Source organism: Euleptes europaea, chromosome 21 (assembly GCF_029931775.1).
Source record: "Euleptes europaea isolate rEulEur1 chromosome 21, rEulEur1.hap1, whole genome shotgun sequence".
Classification (NCBI taxonomy): Eukaryota; Metazoa; Chordata; class Lepidosauria; order Squamata; family Sphaerodactylidae; genus Euleptes; species Euleptes europaea.
Genome location: NC_079332.1, coordinates 4,286,863 through 4,303,385, shown reverse-complemented (window position 1 = coordinate 4,303,385; position 16,523 = coordinate 4,286,863). Strand labels below are relative to the sequence as shown.

The 16,523-nt window shown below is 50.4% G+C and overlaps 1 protein-coding gene across 1 annotated transcript in view; it reads right to left on the bottom strand.

The window, feature by feature from the left end:
• The window catches only part of ABCA3 (ATP binding cassette subfamily A member 3), a 38,652-nt gene extending 22,331 nt beyond the window's left edge, over positions 1–16,321 (bottom strand). Inside the window, exons 1-12 of the mRNA XM_056866399.1 lie at positions 16,260–16,321; positions 12,380–12,653; positions 10,436–10,563; positions 9,955–10,120; positions 8,524–8,783; positions 7,929–8,045; positions 6,494–6,614; positions 4,450–4,623; positions 2,925–3,106; positions 1,815–1,961; positions 984–1,113; positions 352–506 (exon numbers count right to left, since the gene is read on the bottom strand). Of these exons, the coding sequence (XP_056722377.1) occupies positions 352–506; positions 984–1,113; positions 1,815–1,961; positions 2,925–3,106; positions 4,450–4,623; positions 6,494–6,614; positions 7,929–8,045; positions 8,524–8,783; positions 9,955–10,120; positions 10,436–10,563; positions 12,380–12,653; positions 16,260–16,313 (1,908 nt within the window). The 5' untranslated portion in view covers positions 16,314–16,321. The remainder of the gene's footprint in view (positions 1–351; positions 507–983; positions 1,114–1,814; positions 1,962–2,924; positions 3,107–4,449; positions 4,624–6,493; positions 6,615–7,928; positions 8,046–8,523; positions 8,784–9,954; positions 10,121–10,435; positions 10,564–12,379; positions 12,654–16,259) is intronic.
• Positions 16,322–16,523: the final 202 nt, after the last annotated feature.

Sequence of the window (16,523 nt, the reverse complement as noted above, 5' to 3'; positions counted from 1 at the left end):
TGGAGCTCCCTGAAACGAGAGATAAAAGTCCTCTCCCTTTGACTTTACACAGGGGTTCAGCTTTTGGAAAATTACCGCCACTGTGCACAGAAGGAATTACTTGGCATTGCTACTTGTAGGATGCCCGCTGCAGAATTAAGTCCTGTAGATTTAAATCTGCAGAATTAAGTCCTGTAGATTTAAGCCCTGCTGCAGAATTAAGTCCTGCAGAATTGTCCTGCTGCAGAATTTAGTCCTGCTGCAGAATTAAGTCCTGTTGCTGTCATCTGTGAATGTATTACCCAACGGAGTGAGGAGGGGCGTGGGCGGATTGGGGCAAAACAACACTGTTGGGCCTTGATCCGAGATTACCCCAGCGTAGAAGAAAAGGTGCTCTTCCACGGTCATTTGATCAAAGAGGACATCGTGCTGTGGGCAAAGGCCCAGGCTTTTTCGGATCAGAACCATGTCCTTGGAGATCTCGTAGCCGTTGATGTAGGCCTGGCCGTTGGTCGGAGGATACAGTCCTGGGGCACAACAGAAGGGGGGAAAAACAGGCTTCAAGTGAGTGATAAATTTATTTAATTCTTTTCGACCCTGCTTTTCTCCCCGGAGGGGACCCAAAGTGTCTCATATCACTCTCTCCTCCGTTTTATCCTCACTACAACACTGTGAGGTAGGTTAGGCTGAGAGAATGAGACTGGCCTGTGGTCACCTAGTGAGCTCCCAAATCAGGATTCGAACCCGGGTCTCCCAGACCCTAGTCAGACTCTCTTAACCACTATACCTCACTAGCCAAAATAACTTGCAGCTATTCAAACACAGAAGGTTATGATGGTTTCGCATGCGATCTCAGGGCGTTATAAATTTAACAGCAGCTGGTACCACTGAGTTTATTCCGTCACGCTACCCTGAAATTCTCTCATCCTTTTAAAATGAAATAAAGTTTCTGCTCCTTGCAAGGTCTGATACACACATGGGCTTACACCGCTTGCAAAAATCACCTGTCAGCATGGACAAAGTCGACGTTTTCCCGGCACCGTTGTGCCCCAGAAGAACAGTGATTTGCCCTTCGTACATGTTAAGGGTCAGGTCCCGGACTGCCTCTCTGGTCTTGCTCCCAACCTTGAACGCCTGCAGACGATCGAGAGAGAGACGGAGACCCACGTTCACGTTCTTTTTTTCCTAACTGTTTTAAGGGTTCACATCTCTCACACAAGGGCCCGCCGTAAGGTCTATTTTGGCCCAGACGTGGGGCCCAGTGTCCCACTGGGACCGCCCACTGTAGCGGAAGACCCCTAGGTGGAAGTCCGCCCTGCATTATGGAGCTTCTCACTGAGAGGTGCTGGCGGAGAAGCTTCCAAGGAAGTCCTCTTTCCTAAGAACACAGTTCAAAAACTTAGGATCTAATTTAAGAGATCCTTGAGGCTGGGTTTTGAATGCTTGCCCCAAGCAGAGGAGGAGGAGAAGGAGGAGAAGAAGGAGAAGAGTAGGTTTTTTATATGCCGACTTTCTCTACCACTTAAGGGAGACTCAAACAGGCTTTCAGTCACCTTCCCTTCCCCTCCCCACAACAGACACCCTGTGAGGTAGGTCGGGCTGAGAGAGCTCTGAGAGAACTGTGACCAGCCCAAGGTCACCCAGCTGGCTTCGTGTGTAGGAGTGGGGGAACCAACCCGGTTCACCAGATTAGCCTCCGCCGCTCATGTGGAGGACTGGAGGAATCCAACCCAGTTCTCCAGATCACTGCTCCAAGCCACTGCCCTTAACCACTACACCACACTGGCTCCTGCCCACTGTCTCCACCTAGAGGACAGCAGCCCGGAAGAACCCACCTTGAAGAGGTGTTTAATTTTGATCCCCGACACCAGGTCCGACGGCTCCTCTTCTATGTACTGGCTTTTCAGGGCTTTCTCCGGGTCCTCCTCTTCTTCCTTCTCCTTCCCCAAGACCGTCTGGGGGTTGCCACACCAGTACGACGGCTGCGGAAGGCAAAGCCAAAGCATCTTTATTTCCACAGCGCTTTTTGTAATTTGCAAGAGATTTCATCCGTGCTCACAAACATTTAGTAGGGAAAGGTGCTAATAAATTCTGATTCAAGGACTAAAACTGGGAGAGCCGCTCCTTTGAATAATAAAGCTGATGAGGCCCCGTCATAACTGTGAACCAGGAAAACCCATCAATCCCTAGTCAAAGTAAGGGTTCCTACATGCTCTGGGGAAACCCTCCCCTTCCACACACCCCCACACACACATATGCAGAAAAATATTACTAGGTGTATTGACCAAAAGGAAAAGCCCTCCTCCATAGATACAGAAATAGAGAATAAATATATCACATTTTATCACTGAGGTTAAACAGGACAATATTTGTACTTGATTTAAATTTACTTTTGTACTTGATTTTAACTGTTTTCTTGTTGAATCTGATTTGATTGTGTCTACTTGATTGTAATGGCCTTTGGCCATATAATAAATATGTAACTACCTACCTACCTATATCATGTTTTAGAATGTTAGAGGTTCAATTGGGATAAAAGACATATTCCCACCCAGTGTATATAATTTTTCTTCTCTATAATTGAACAGTAGATGTAATATTTTTGATGCATTATTGTAATTCCCTATTTCCCCCCCTATCCCTTTTCTTTTATGTTCCCTCCTTTATTCTTTTGAAAAGAATAACAGAATCATAGAGTTGGATGGGACCACCAGGGTCATCTAGTCCAACCCCCTGCGCAATGCAGGAAATTCACAACTACCTCCCCCCACACACCCCAAAAAAGAAAAGAAAAGAACTTCTTCAAAACTGGCCTCATAGAGACTTCCTGCCAAAAGATCTATCACGGTGTGCAGCCTTCTGATCACGGGATTATTTCACGTCGCTGCCGCTCTCTGGATACATGCCAACCAGCACCCTGGTCTGTCGGAGAGAGCCAGACTCACCATGACAAAGAAGTACCAGGCATGCGGGATGCCGTACTCTCCGGGGAAGACGGCCTCCATGTACCAGGCCACCAGCCCGTACAGGGCCGAGTCCAGAAGCAGCATTCCCAGGACGTGAGCCATGGTGAAATTATCGTCCACGCTGACCGGCTTCATCAGATCCCGCCACTGAACGCCGGTGCCTGGAACACGGGGAGAAAGACAGCTTTACCCTGATGAGTATTTGTATGGTATTTTTTTTTATTATAACCCTCTTCTCTTTCCCCTGGCAGGGACCCACAGCTGTTTGTCACATCATTCTTCCCTCCTCCACCCTATCCTCACAACAACAATCCTGTGAGGGAGGCTAGGCTGGGAGAGTGATGGGCCCAAGGGCACCCAGAAAACCTCCGTCGCAATAGCAGGGGGGGGATTCGGACCCAGATCTCCCAACAACAATCCTGTGAGGGAGGCTATGCTGAGAGAATGATGGGCCGAAGGCACCCGGCAAACCTCCACAGCAATAATGGGGGATTCGAACCCAGATCTCCCAGATCCTAGTCTGAAACTGTAAACATGACACTTTGCTGGCTGCCACTACAACTGTGGAACTCCCTGCTCAGGGAGAGTCGTCTGTCTCCCTCTATTGGTTGCTAGTGGCTGAAGATTTTTTTCCCCCCTTTGGCATCCCCCCCACATAACTGTTATTGCCCTCCAGCCTGGTTTTGGTGTTCTGTGTCCATGTGTTTTTACTGAATTATTTTATTGTTGCAAATGCTGCTTTTAATGTTAAGGTGGTTTCACACTCACTGCCTTAGGGACCCTAACCAGGTGGAAAGGCAGCATTAAAAAATGTTTTAAATCAACAATAGTCAATAATAAGCAACCCATGCGGGCAGTTTTTAAAAAAAATACCACTGGCCTAACGCATTTATGTGGGGCTTCGGTGGAAGATCTCCCCCATTATGTCCTGGCCTGTCCTTTATACACTGAGCCCCGGGACAAGTTTCCGGCAAACATTCTTTCTGGGTCACAATTGTCATCTGATGTTGACAGATTACTCCATTCGCTGTCAGGTAAGGACCTGTATATTTCCAAAAAAATGGCACTGTATGGCCCGGTGGCCAAGAAAATCAGGGCAAAGCAAACCATGAAAGGTGGCAAAGCAGGTTAGAGCCGAATGGGCGTATTTCAATTTTTAAATTTTTGTATTCTTTTAATGATTCTGGTTTGGTGTATTTTAACCTGTTACTATACTGTTTTAGATTGTAATGGCCTATGGCCTTACACAATAAACTTGACTTGATGCTTGAATAGACAACCCCACCGCTTTATCCCCACCTGATGCGGAGAATATACATGTGCGCCGTTACAGCTACGCATGCGCACGCTGAAGTGGCTTGACTGACGTCTCCCCCCCACCTCCGCCCCAGCTTTGCACGCTCTAACAAAGGCAACCAGTCAAAAAGTGTCAATTTCTGATTGGGCGGGTGACAACCTGGCTGGCCGGCCAGCTTCCATGACGGCAGGGAGCACTCCGACTCACCCTTCCCTTCAAACATGCCGATCAGCTGGGCTCCCATGGCCATGCCGACGTTGGAGACGAGGCAGGAGGCAAGCTTCTGGGGGTGGCTCATGCGGTCGTAGCGCGGGGAGATGAAGAAGTACGGGATGTAGGAGAAGAAATACAGGAAGCCCCCGGCCGCGGCGGCGACGTTTGCTGTGGGCGCAGAGACAAGGGATGACGTCCGGTGCAGGTGCTGTAGAACGGGCATTTCTGATGCCCTGAAAGTGGGTTCGCACGACCAGTCTGGTCGGGGCCAGCCGCTGTTTCTCCCCGCTTGGGTTGACTGCACTTATTTGGAATGCGTCGGCTGGGGCCCTATCAAAGCTCGGCTTGGTCTGCTCTGACTGGCAGCCGCTCTCTGGGGTCTCAGGCGGAGGTCTTTCACATCAACGCCTACCTGCTCATTTTTTAACCTGGAGATGCCGGGGGCTGAACCTGGGACCTTCTGCATGCCCGACAGTGGCTCTGCTGCTGTGCCACAAGCCATGTCAGAAAGGAAGTCTTTCAACAGACTCCCATTCCTCCTTCATACCTGCACCCCCTTCTATTTTTCTTAGTTTGAACAGAAGCTACACTGGGCTGCTTGGCAGTCCTGGAACCCAGTGAGCATCACCCGCTCTCGACCCTGACTCTCCTTTCTTAAGGCACCACGACCACAAATATGTCCAAGGCATGCATGGAACTGCGCACAGTCAGTGTTACAGGCAGAAAAGCAGCAGCAGAGATTCGAACCTGGGTCCCCTCAAACCCTGGTCCGACACTCCCAACCGCTACACCAAGCAGGCTCTCTTGATCTGCCGCGATCAGCCGGCGAATTGTTTTCATAGCGCAGAGACAAGAAGACTCGCCGTTTTAATTTCTAAGGGTTAGGCTGCTGCTAAGGGAGAAGGGAAGATAATAAATTGGGCATTCCTCCCATCCCAGGAAGATAGGAAGGAGAGCTGGGAAGGGGTGTCTGGGCAGACCCACCTAAGAGACAAAATTTGCCACAATGCATTCAGAGTGCTTCTGTAAACAACAGAGTATACATGCTGCCGCTCAGGACTCAGAAAAGTGTGGGCGAGGGTTTTCCACATAGCTGCTCCTTCATCTTCAGCCGCGCCGGAGTCCTGACTTTACTTTCACCCCGTAAAACCAGAGGACAAACCCAACAGCCCAAAAAAATAAAAATAATAATAATCCCAGGCTTCTTTACGCTTAGGAATTGGAAGCAATTAAGTTGTGGAATGCTGTGGTGCCTTGCCTCGCACAACCTGCATACCTGTTGGGGCCAGGTAGACACTCAGAGATATAGCTATTACTAGCAAAGCTGAGTCAATGGGAGGTGTTCCCGTTGCCCTGTAGATTGTGGGCAGGCATCCCATGTCTGAAAGCTGATCGGAAGAAAGTAGATTCTTTTGAAATGGGGTGTTGTAGGAGAGGGTTACGGATACCGTGGATGGCCAAAAAAAACAAATCAATGGGTTCTAGATCAACACAAGCCTGAACTGACCCTGGAAGCTAAAATGACTAAACTGAGGCTGACGTACTTTGGTCACATTATGAGAAGACAAGAATCACTGGAAAAGACAATCATGCTAGGAAAAGTTGAGGGCAGCAGGAAAAGAGGAAGACCCAACAAGAGATGGGTTGACTCAATAAAGGAAGCTACAGCCCTCAATTGGCAATATCTGAGCAAGGCTTTCAAAGATAGGACATTCTGGAGGGCTTTGATTCATAGAGTCGCCATGAGTCGGAAGCGACTTGACAGCACTTAACACACACATCCCATGACTAGCCTAAAAACTCCTCTGGGCCAGGGGCTTCCCTGGATCAGAGAGGAGGTGATGTGAAAGATCTCCGCCTGAGGCCCTGGAGAACCACTGCCAGTCTGAGAAGGCAATACTGACCTTGACGGACCGATTTGATGTAAGGCGGCTTCGTGGCCGTTCACACAAGTGATTTTCCCCAAAGCGAGCAAAGGGAGTTTCGTGACTCACCAGCCCCTTGTCTTGGTGGGAAGCAGCGAGAAGACACAGCTCACCTTTGGAGAAGAAGGTGCTGACCATGAAGCTGAAGGAGATGGTGGAGACGGAGAAGATGGTCAGGAAGGCGAACACCAGGGTCGGGTCACTGTTTGTGAGCACGGCCCCCTGCTCGCTCACCTGCAAAACCAAATAACTTGCGTTAAGCCCGGCTTTGGCCGGCTTTGGTCATCACCGCTATGCAGAAAGCAGAAATCCTGTAGATGGACAGAAAACAGAGACCAGACACAGGCCTTTCTCCATGGAATCAGTCCGGAAGGCAAACACCATCACCTATGCCAAGACCGGCAATCTATGGAAAGTGGAAGACTGGGCAGATTAATCAACTAACGTTTTAAGTTGATCAACCAGGGAAGGGCAACTTTAATCAGGCAGGGAAAATGTTATTCCTGGAGTTGAGTGTTAAGGGACACTTGAGAAGGTGCAGAGAAGAGCCACCAAAATGATTAGGGGACTAGAGTGGGTGCCCTATGAGGGGCGGTTAAAACGCTTGGGGCTGTTTTTCTTGGAAAGAAGGCGGCTGAGGGGAGACATGAGAGAGGTCTATAAAATTATGCACGGTATGGAGAGAGTGGACAGAGAGAAGCTTTTCTCCCTCTCCCATAATACCAGAGAGTGGGGTCATCTGCTGAAGCTGGAGGGCGAGAGATTCAAAAGGAAGTATTTTTTCACACAACACATAGTTAAATTGTGGAACTCCCTGCCCCAGGATGTGGTGATGGCTGCCAACTTGGAAGGCTTTAAGAGGGGAGTGGACATGTTCATGGAGGAAAGGGGTGCTCATGGCTACTAGTTAAAATGGATACTAGTCATGATGCACGCCTATTCTCTCCAGGATCAGAGGAGCAGGCCTATTATATGAGGTGCTGTGGAACACAGGCAGGATGGTGCTGCTGCAGTCGTCTTGTTTGGGGGCTTCCTAGAGGCACCTGGTTGGCCACTGACTGCTGGACTTGATGGTCCTTGGTCTGATCCAGCAGGGCTTTTCTTATGTTCTTACACTTTTTTTCTTTCAAGAGGCTGTTCTTAGTTCGGATGTATTACTTAAAACAGGGCACGGAAGAAGAAACATGAAAGACAGCTTTTCTTTTGGCGATGGTTGGCTTATGACACCCAAGTTCCAAACAGTCACTATATTGAAGGTTCGGTAATATGCAAATAATTTTCAACTGAAGTCCAGTGTTAAGAGGCAGATACAGAAACTGACACGGAAATTAACTACAACCTCTTTCATGGACTGAGAGCCCTAGCAGGCGGAGGCCTTCTAGTCTCAAGAAATGCAACAGAGAAAATTGTTCTGCGTGCTTAAGTCTCACCGAGATCAACTGAATCCAGGGGGCACGGTCACTCCGGCTCAGGGCCTCGGCCCTGTTTCCCAGCCCCCAAACCTCAACGAACAGGCTGGGCCCTACTCGCCTGCTGGAAGCGCCTCACCTTGACGCAGAAGAGCACCGTGACAAAGAAGATGGACACCAAGAGGAAAAGGAAGAACATGAGGAACCAGGCGCTCCAGTGAAGCCAGTTACTGAGACCCATCATGCGCATGTACTCCTGCGGACACAGAAAACGCAATGTGATTACATGCAACGGCAGGCAGGCGTCACGGTTCCTTTCCGAGGATTGCTTTTTCCTGCCGTTATTTAGCCCTGGGAATCCCAACATCACGTTCTCCCCCTTTCCAGGAAGTTATAGGGTTTGGCTGTCGCTTCAAGCAAAGAAGAGGACAAAGGGAAATGGGCAAATGATCCGTGCACGTGTCCTTTTAACCCCTAGAATTAGCTTTTCATTTCCTGACCAAGAGAACGGCACATGCAGGATGACACTCAATTCCGACATCATCCCTACAATCGTACAATCATCTCACACATACAAAACCAACATGAGCCCAGTTAGCTGTCTTCTGATGCGCAAAGATTGTCCATAAGTGCTAGAAACTTAACATACGTTGGAGGGGGGGAGTAGATTTTTCCATTAACTAAGGGATAAACAGATGATCCTTTGGTCCTTTGACACCTCTTGTTACCGTTACCTTCAGCTTCTTCTCTTTCTCGTGCACCACGGCGCGCACAATGTTGAGTGAGGTATAGGTGAAGCTCAGCATGAGCAGTAAGGGGAGCTGGTTCTGGACAGCCAGCAGGAAGAGGTCGTTGATGTAGGGCGGGTACGGGAAGCGCCGGACGACCACGGCAACCCTCTCGAGCAGGCTGGCTGCGGAATCGCCGGCGTGGTACCGGATGATGGCCTTATCCACGGCGTGCTGCACAGCGAGGAAGCCTTCCCGGTAGTAGCCTGAGAAAAGTGAGAATGGGGAGCCAGAGAGGATTATTTAGAGAAGCGTCATATGGATGTAAGAAGAATCATAGAGCTGGAAGGGACCACCAGTGTCGTCTAGTCCAACCCCCTGCACAATGCAGGAAATTCACAACTACCTCCCCCCTCACACCCCCAGTGACCCCTACTCCATGCCCAGAAGATGGCCAAGATGCCCTCCCTCTCATCATCTGCCTAAGTTCATAGAATCAGCATTGCTGACAGATGGCCATCTAGCCTCTGCTTAAAAGCCTCCAGGGAAGGAGCACTTACCACCTCCTGAGAAAGCCTGTTTCACTGTCCCGAGGAAGAACCCTGCTGGGTTGGACGGGTGGTCCATCTAGTCCAGCATACTGCTTCACACACTTGCCAACTGGTTGCCATAGAGCAGTGGTTCCCAAAGTGGGCGGTACCACCCCCTGGGGGCAGTGGGATTACCTAGGGGGGCACTAAGAGGCAAGAGGGCAGCAGGGGGGCGCTCGAGGTGGGCCCCTTCAACTGTGTTGTTCGCTAATTTACAATAGATCGAGCTATGGCACCATGCTGGCAAATTTGGTGGAAACTTTGGTGGAATTTTCCCCCAGACTTTGAAAAGCTGGTGCTGCTGGATCAAGTTCATCAGCTTTGTTGAATAAATTTCAAATAAAAAAAGTTTTAATTTGATTTTGAATAGATGTGCAATGAACTGTTACCGCTTTGAATTTTATTGTTATTATCTTCTTTAGTGAGTCATGCAAACCCCTATTTTTTAAAAAAATGCTTTTTATAGGATAGGGTAGGGGGTTGCTGGGGTTGAGTTTGTGGAATCAAGGGGGCGGCGGCCCAAAAAAGTTTGGGAACCACTGCCATAGAGGAACAGCGAACAGGGAACAGAGGTCAAGGGCCTCCCCGATGTTGCTTCCGAGCACTGAGTTTCAGAGGCTGACTGCTTCTGAACATGGAGGTTCCCTTTAGCAGCCATGGATGGACCTCTTCTCCTTGGATCTATCTAACCCCCTTTTAAAGCCATCTGCGCTGATGGCCATCGCCACCTCCACAGGCAGCGGATTCCACAGTGTCATTACTCGTTCTGGTCACCCTAACAAGAGCAACGCCCATCCAGCCGAAGGCTTATCCTTCTGCAGGAAGACTTAGCCAAGATCCTACGTACCCGGCGTCCCTCCGTCGTCATACTTGGCTTCCCTGGGTCCCGGCAACTGGAACAGCGGGAGGAGGTAGCTAGTGTGCCAGTCCCGATCAATGTTTGGGCTCAGGCCCGTCTGCTCACCCCGAGGGGCATTTCGAGGGCTGTATTTAAACCTCAGCTGGTAACTAACCTATAAATGCAAAAGGTAAGCACTGAAATGGCATAAACAGGGTAAGAGGACATAGAAGAAGAGTTGGTTTTTATATGCCGACTTCCTCTACCACTTAAGGGAGACTCAAACCGGCTTGCAATAGCCTTCCCTTCCCCTCCCCACAACAGACACCCTGGGAGGTAGGTGGGGCCAAGGTCACCCAGCTGGCTTCGTGTAGGAGTGGGGAAATAAATCCAGTTCACCAGATTAGCCTCCGCCGCTCATGTGGAGGAGCGGGGAATCGAACCCGGTTCTCCAGATCAAATTCCAGATCAGAGGAGGAGGCCTACCCACCTGGATCGGCAAGGGTTCCTGGCTGTGCGCAAAGCAGTCCTCGAAAACTAGTCCGGCCAGCACGTTGCCCGAGCGGTTATCAAATCGGATGTAGTCTTCAAAGTCCTTCTCGGAGGGGAACCCTCGAGCTACAGGGAGAAGAAAAAAACAAAATCCGCATGGTGGATAAAAAAGGGGGAACGCGAAAACATAAGTCCTGTTTGGGCCAGGGCAAAGGTCACATGAACACATGAAGCTGATTTATACTGAATCAGACCCTTGGTCCATCAAAGTCAGTATTGTCTGCTCAGACCAGCAGCAGTTCTCCGGCTCTTCAGGATCTCAGGTAGAGGTCTTTCACACCACCTCTTTGCCTGGTCCCTTTAACCGGAGATGCGGGGGATTGAACCTGGGGCCTTTTGCATGCCAAGCAGATGCTCTGCCGCTGAGCTACGGCCCTTCCCCTTTGTCCAACATCCGGTTTCTCACAGCAAGAGGTTTCTGGGAAGTCTATCCACAGGGGACGAAGACAACACCGTTCCCTCAATGACCACCTCTCAGCAACCAGTATTCAGAAGTCATCCCCACCCCCAAAGGAGAAGGTCCCCTTTCGCTTATCCTTTTCATCTTAAAATTGCCCAGCTGTCTAACAGACGATCCCAGCAGCTCTCAGTTAACACAAGACTCCCATGAATAAAACCATCACTGAAAAGGTTTTTTTAAAAAGGTGGAAAATAAATGTAGAGCCCTGCGGGATCAGGCCAAAGCCTATCTAGTCCGGCATCCTTCTCCAGCCAATGGTAGACCTATTCTCCATGAGCTTGTCTAATTCCCTTTGAAAGCCATCTAAGACGGGGGGGGGGGGGTACCATGGCATGTTGGGGCAGCAAATTCCAAGTTGGGGCAGCAAACTAGTATCCAAGATAACGCACCGTGTCCAGAAGCCTGAGTTCTAGTCTTATAAATCAGGGAGGAGGCAGGTTTTTCTGTTTGCTCGCTGCTCACCGTTCTCACTTCTGCAAAGCTATTTTATGCCCCCCCCCGCCAGTCACATTTCTCAGCGCACAAATGCAAAGCAACCACAAATCTTTGCTCAAAAGGAAAGTGCTCCAATCCCTCAAATCACCGCACTTTCCCCAGCTCCAGGATGTTTTTGTAGGGAAGTTGGTTACCTCCCAGCGCTGTGTCCCAGGAACACCCAGACCAGAAATGCCAGTTCCATTATGAAACCGGGCAAGTTATTTCCTTCTTCTTGGAAACACGAAGTGTTCTCTGCAGCAGAGACGTCAGGAGAAAGTCTTCAGGCCAAACTGTCTTTTATTAATTTACTTAATTTATGTCCCACTTTTCGCCCCAGCGGGGACCCAAAGTGGCTTACAACATTCCCCGTTTCCCCTTCACAACACAGGGAGGGGCCGTGGCTCAGAGGCAGAGCATCTGCTCAGCGTGCAGAAGGCTCCAGATTCAATCCCCATCATCTCCAGTTGAAAGGACCAGGCAAGTAGGTGATGGGAAAGACCTCAGTCTGAGACCCTGGAGAGCCCCTGCCAGTCAGAGTAGACAATACTGACCTCGATGGACCAAGGGAGGGGAGGGGCTGTGGCTCAGTGGTAGAGCATCTGCTTGGCACGCAGAAGGTCCCAGGTTCAATCCCTGGCATCTCCCATTAAAGGGACTAGGTAAATAGGGGATGTGAAAGACCTCTGCCTGAGACCCTGGAGAGCCGCTGCCGGTCTGAGTAGACAATACTGACTTTGATGGACCAAGGGTCTGATTCAGTATAAGCAGCTTCATGAGGGTCTGATTCAGTATAAGCAGCTTCATGAGGGCCTGATTCTGTATAAGCAGCTTCATGAGGGCCTGATTCAGTATAAGCAACTTCATAAGGGTCTGATTCAGTATAAGCAGCTTCATGAGGGCTTGATTCAGTATAAGGCAGTTTCTCATATCCTGACCAGCACTGACCTTTAATGTTGACATGCTGGCCCTGCAGGGCCTCCTTCACCGCCTCGGCGATGCTCCTCACGGCCGTGTTGTTGGAGGGGACGTACGCCAGCTGCCAGGGCCTGCGCCCATGCCAGTCGCGGAAGAAAGGCGGCAGGCCGTCCACCGACTGGTTCTTGTAGATGGTGGCGTTGGGATGGTCGACCGAATGCACCCGGTGGCGAAGGGCGATGAGGATCGCAGCGAACAGCAGCGGCAGGCAGATCTCTATAATCGTGACCAGAATCTGCCGCTTCTGCAGGAGGAAGACGCAGAGCGTTCAAGTGAACCGTAATGCTCAAGATGGAAGTTGAGAACATCAGAACATCCCTGCTTGGATCGGACCATCTCGTCCAGCGCCCTGCTCCACACAGCGACCAACCAGTTCTCTCTGTCCACTCTCTCCACTCAGTGCATAATGTCATAACCCTCTATCATGTCTCCCCACCCTCAACCACCTCAGTTGCCCTCTTCTGTAACTTGTTCCAGCTCTGCAATACCCTTTTTGAGATATGATGACCATATTAATTCTCATTCGCCTAAAAGGTAAGAGCAGTCTTCCTGCATCAGTCCGAACTCTCTCCTGTTCAGCTTTACCCGCCTGTGATTAATTTCTCCCTCAGTGTATCCGATGCCAAAGGTAACACCTCTTGCCAAATCTATGAGCAGCGCATCCAGTCTTATTTACATGTTGGGTGTCTCTGGATCAAGCCTAAAGAATGCTGCTGCCACTTGGAGGATCTTTCCAAGCCTTTCTTTTATACAGAGCAATAAGCTCGAAGGAGATCGAGACATCTTTCATTAAGGAAGCACTTCCGTTTTGTCACATTTTTTTCTCAGCGCCAAAACAGCAATTTCCTGTGACTGGAGAAACGACCCTCAATCCCTTTTCATGCCCTTTCTGCAGCAGTTGCTACCGAGACCTGCAAGCTCCCCTGACCAAAAACACGCTCTTCCCCGCACCTTGGCCATGACAAAAGGGTTTGTTTATTGTGTGTTGTGTACCGTCAAGTCGCTTCTGACTCATGGGCCATTTTTGCATGGTCAGTTTTGTTGCTGGCAGAAAGCTCTTTTCAAAAATGTGACTTTAAAAATGCCTTTTCACGGTCCCAACGAAAAAGGAGTTCCACTCCCCCCCCACTCGCCTGCTCCTTTGTTCCTGTTTGCATAGTAGTTAGCATGTACATAGCTATTGCGCCTCTGTTGTTTTGCATGGTTCCTTGAGGGGGATTCTTCACGGCAAACACCAAAGGTCACGTTAGATAGGCTCTTTAGTAATGCGAAGCAGGTATTGCGCCGGCTTCGCAGTCACTTTCGGAACGACAGTTCAGCGTGCAAAATTTTAAAAAATATGCCGGGCAATTCAGCCTGGAGCGCGCTGCTAATTAACATGCAAAAATGGCCATGGCGACCCTATGAATGAAAGTCCTCCAAAATGTCCTATCTTTGACAAAAAAAGGAAACAAAATTATAACTCCCACCGAAAAGTGGTCACCGCTGCACCATTTGCACACAATGCGCACGTCAGCGCCAAGGTGACTGCCCCTATGGGTGCCCCTATCTTGCTGCAGTTTCTGGCCGAGGGACCCTGGTAACCTTTTCCGTACACGTTTTTCCTCCCCGCGCCCCTTTAGTAATATTGTCTGTATGATTGGCCTAGATAGCTGGAAGCGGGGTTTTAACAAGAATCTAATGCTGTTTTCATTCTGCCAGCCCACCTTCGATCTTCCGCTGACAACAAGAGGGTTTTATTAGCTATTATGCGCAAGCCATCATTACAAAGGCTGGAAAGGTCACCATTAAGGCTGGAAAAGTAGGTTGGATCGTGACAGGAAGGATTCGGGACTCCTCTTCCCACACGCATAACACACCCTTGTAATTACACTGAAATTAAATCACCAGGAACAACTCTAAGAACCAAACGGATTCATGTGGGATTTCCAAACTATTTTCTGATTTGCTTATGCCAGGGGGTCCCCAGCCTTTTGGAGCCTGCGGGCACATTTCAAATTCTGACCCGGCACGGTGGGCGCGGCGACAGAACGGCCGCCACAGGAGGATCAAAATGATCGCCACAGCGTAACTTCGGTAACACGGGGCAGATCCTTGTGCTGTGGGGGCAACTGCTGCCAAAGCAACATTTTAAAAATATATCTGCACAGCCAATCAGTTCTCTAATAGTCAATCAGAAGCCCTGCTGGGCAAAAGCCCTACCTGGCCCCGCCCACTTCCTAAAAACACTTGGTGGGTGCCAGAAAAGGTGTTGGCGGGTGCCGTGGCATTCACAGGCACCACACTGGGACCCCCAAGTATCGGCTGGAGATCTCCCGCTATTACAACTGATCTCCAGCTGACAGAGATCAGTTCGCCTGGAGAAATTGGCCACTTGGGCAACTGGACTCTATGGCATTCAAGTCCCTCCCCTCCCCAAACTCCGCCCTCCTCAGGCTCCGTCCCCAAAACCTCCCACCGGTGGCGAAGAGGGACCTGGTAACCCTACCAGTCATGTACGGGGCTATCAGAGGCTTGACTTAACAAACCTCTTAGTTTTCCTGATTGCCAGGGATGGAAACAGAGCGTCACAGCCATAGCAAGAATGCTGCTGAAAACAGCACCCCCAATATTGAGTTCTCCCCTTTTCACTGCACTGTGTGTCCCCCCCCCCCCACCTTGTTTTACATCCTAGGCTGCTGCTGGCGTAGGCGGGAAAAATGCACACTGCGATGACATCATGTGCAAGCCGGGCAAAGTAATTAAATTCCTTTCCTGCTGCTGTCTGCCTGGCAAGTCAAAGCAGGAGCACGGGAAACAGCACTACGTGTGTTCCCCGGGCGTTTGCTCGGTCCCGACCAAGAAGCAACTGAGCCACAGCGGGGATATGGTCCTTTGGGCTAGTCGCAGCTCTCGCCCAACTCTCTCAGCCCGTCCTACCTCACAAGGTGTCTGTTGTGGGGAGGGGAAGGGAAGGTGATTGTAAGCCGCTTTGATTCTTCCTTAAAAGGTACATAAAATCGGGATGTAAAAACCAACCCTTCTTCTTCTTCCTGGACAGCTCGCTGCTCAAGAACCCCAAGCGGTAGGGGGGCACTACAAGGCTGGAGACGACCGTCACAACTTAAAATCATAAGAATCTTAGAGTTGGAAGGGACCACCAGGGTCATCTAGTCCAACCCCCTGCACAATGCAGGAAACTCACAACCACCTCCCCCACACACCCCCAGTGCCCAGAAGAAGGCCAAGATGCCCCCACTCACACGAACTGTCCAAGTTCATAGACTCGCGCTGCCATGGCCTCCTACGAGGGTCCGAGCTAGCCTCCGGGGTCTGGCTACAGCCTGGGAGGAGGAGTGTGCTCCCTCCCCATTGGTCCCACCGCAGCCTGGCTCCAGTGGGCCCTCTGGGCCACACGTCAGAGCCAGTGGGAGGTGCACTATGCCCTCAACTGGTACCACTGCCAGTGCAGACCTGGGCAGAAGCAGCGGGAGTGTGGGGTACGGGCCCTCCTCCTGCGCCCCACTCCGGTCCTGACCCTTGGGGTGCCCAAATGAGCAGAACTGGTCCCGCAGGGATCATGGCTACCGGACCCCCCTGCGGGGTACAGAGAAGAAACTCAGAGAAGAAGCAACCAACACATCCCGCCCTTCCTGACTCTAGTTTCCTGGATAGCACTGTCTCTAGTTTCCAGATTACCACTGCCTTTTTTTTTTAAACAAGTTTATTATGTATTTTTATTTTCTCTTATCATGAGCTGCTTTGGAGTCCCATTGGTCGGGAAGGAAGGCATCCCCCAAACCCTTCGGACAACCCCCCGTTCTCACCCACTACCCTCCGCAGTCCCCCCTCCGCCTCCTGTTGGCCTTACCTGCAAGATGTAGTTCTTCCAGAGAAGAAGCCTGAACTGCCGTAGAAGAACCATCTTTCCCTCGGGAAGGGAGGGCCCCAGCTTTTCAGGACTCTGCGGAAGAAGAACGCCGGGAGCCGTCAGTGCAACATCGGAAGGCGACCGGCCGTCGGCCAGACATTTTAAATGATATTTCTGTTCTGCGGGGAAGAGGAACGGGGAGTTCAAGAGCGCCCTTGCCTGAAATACGCGGCACTCCCCAAAAGCTGCTAACAGGTACAGATG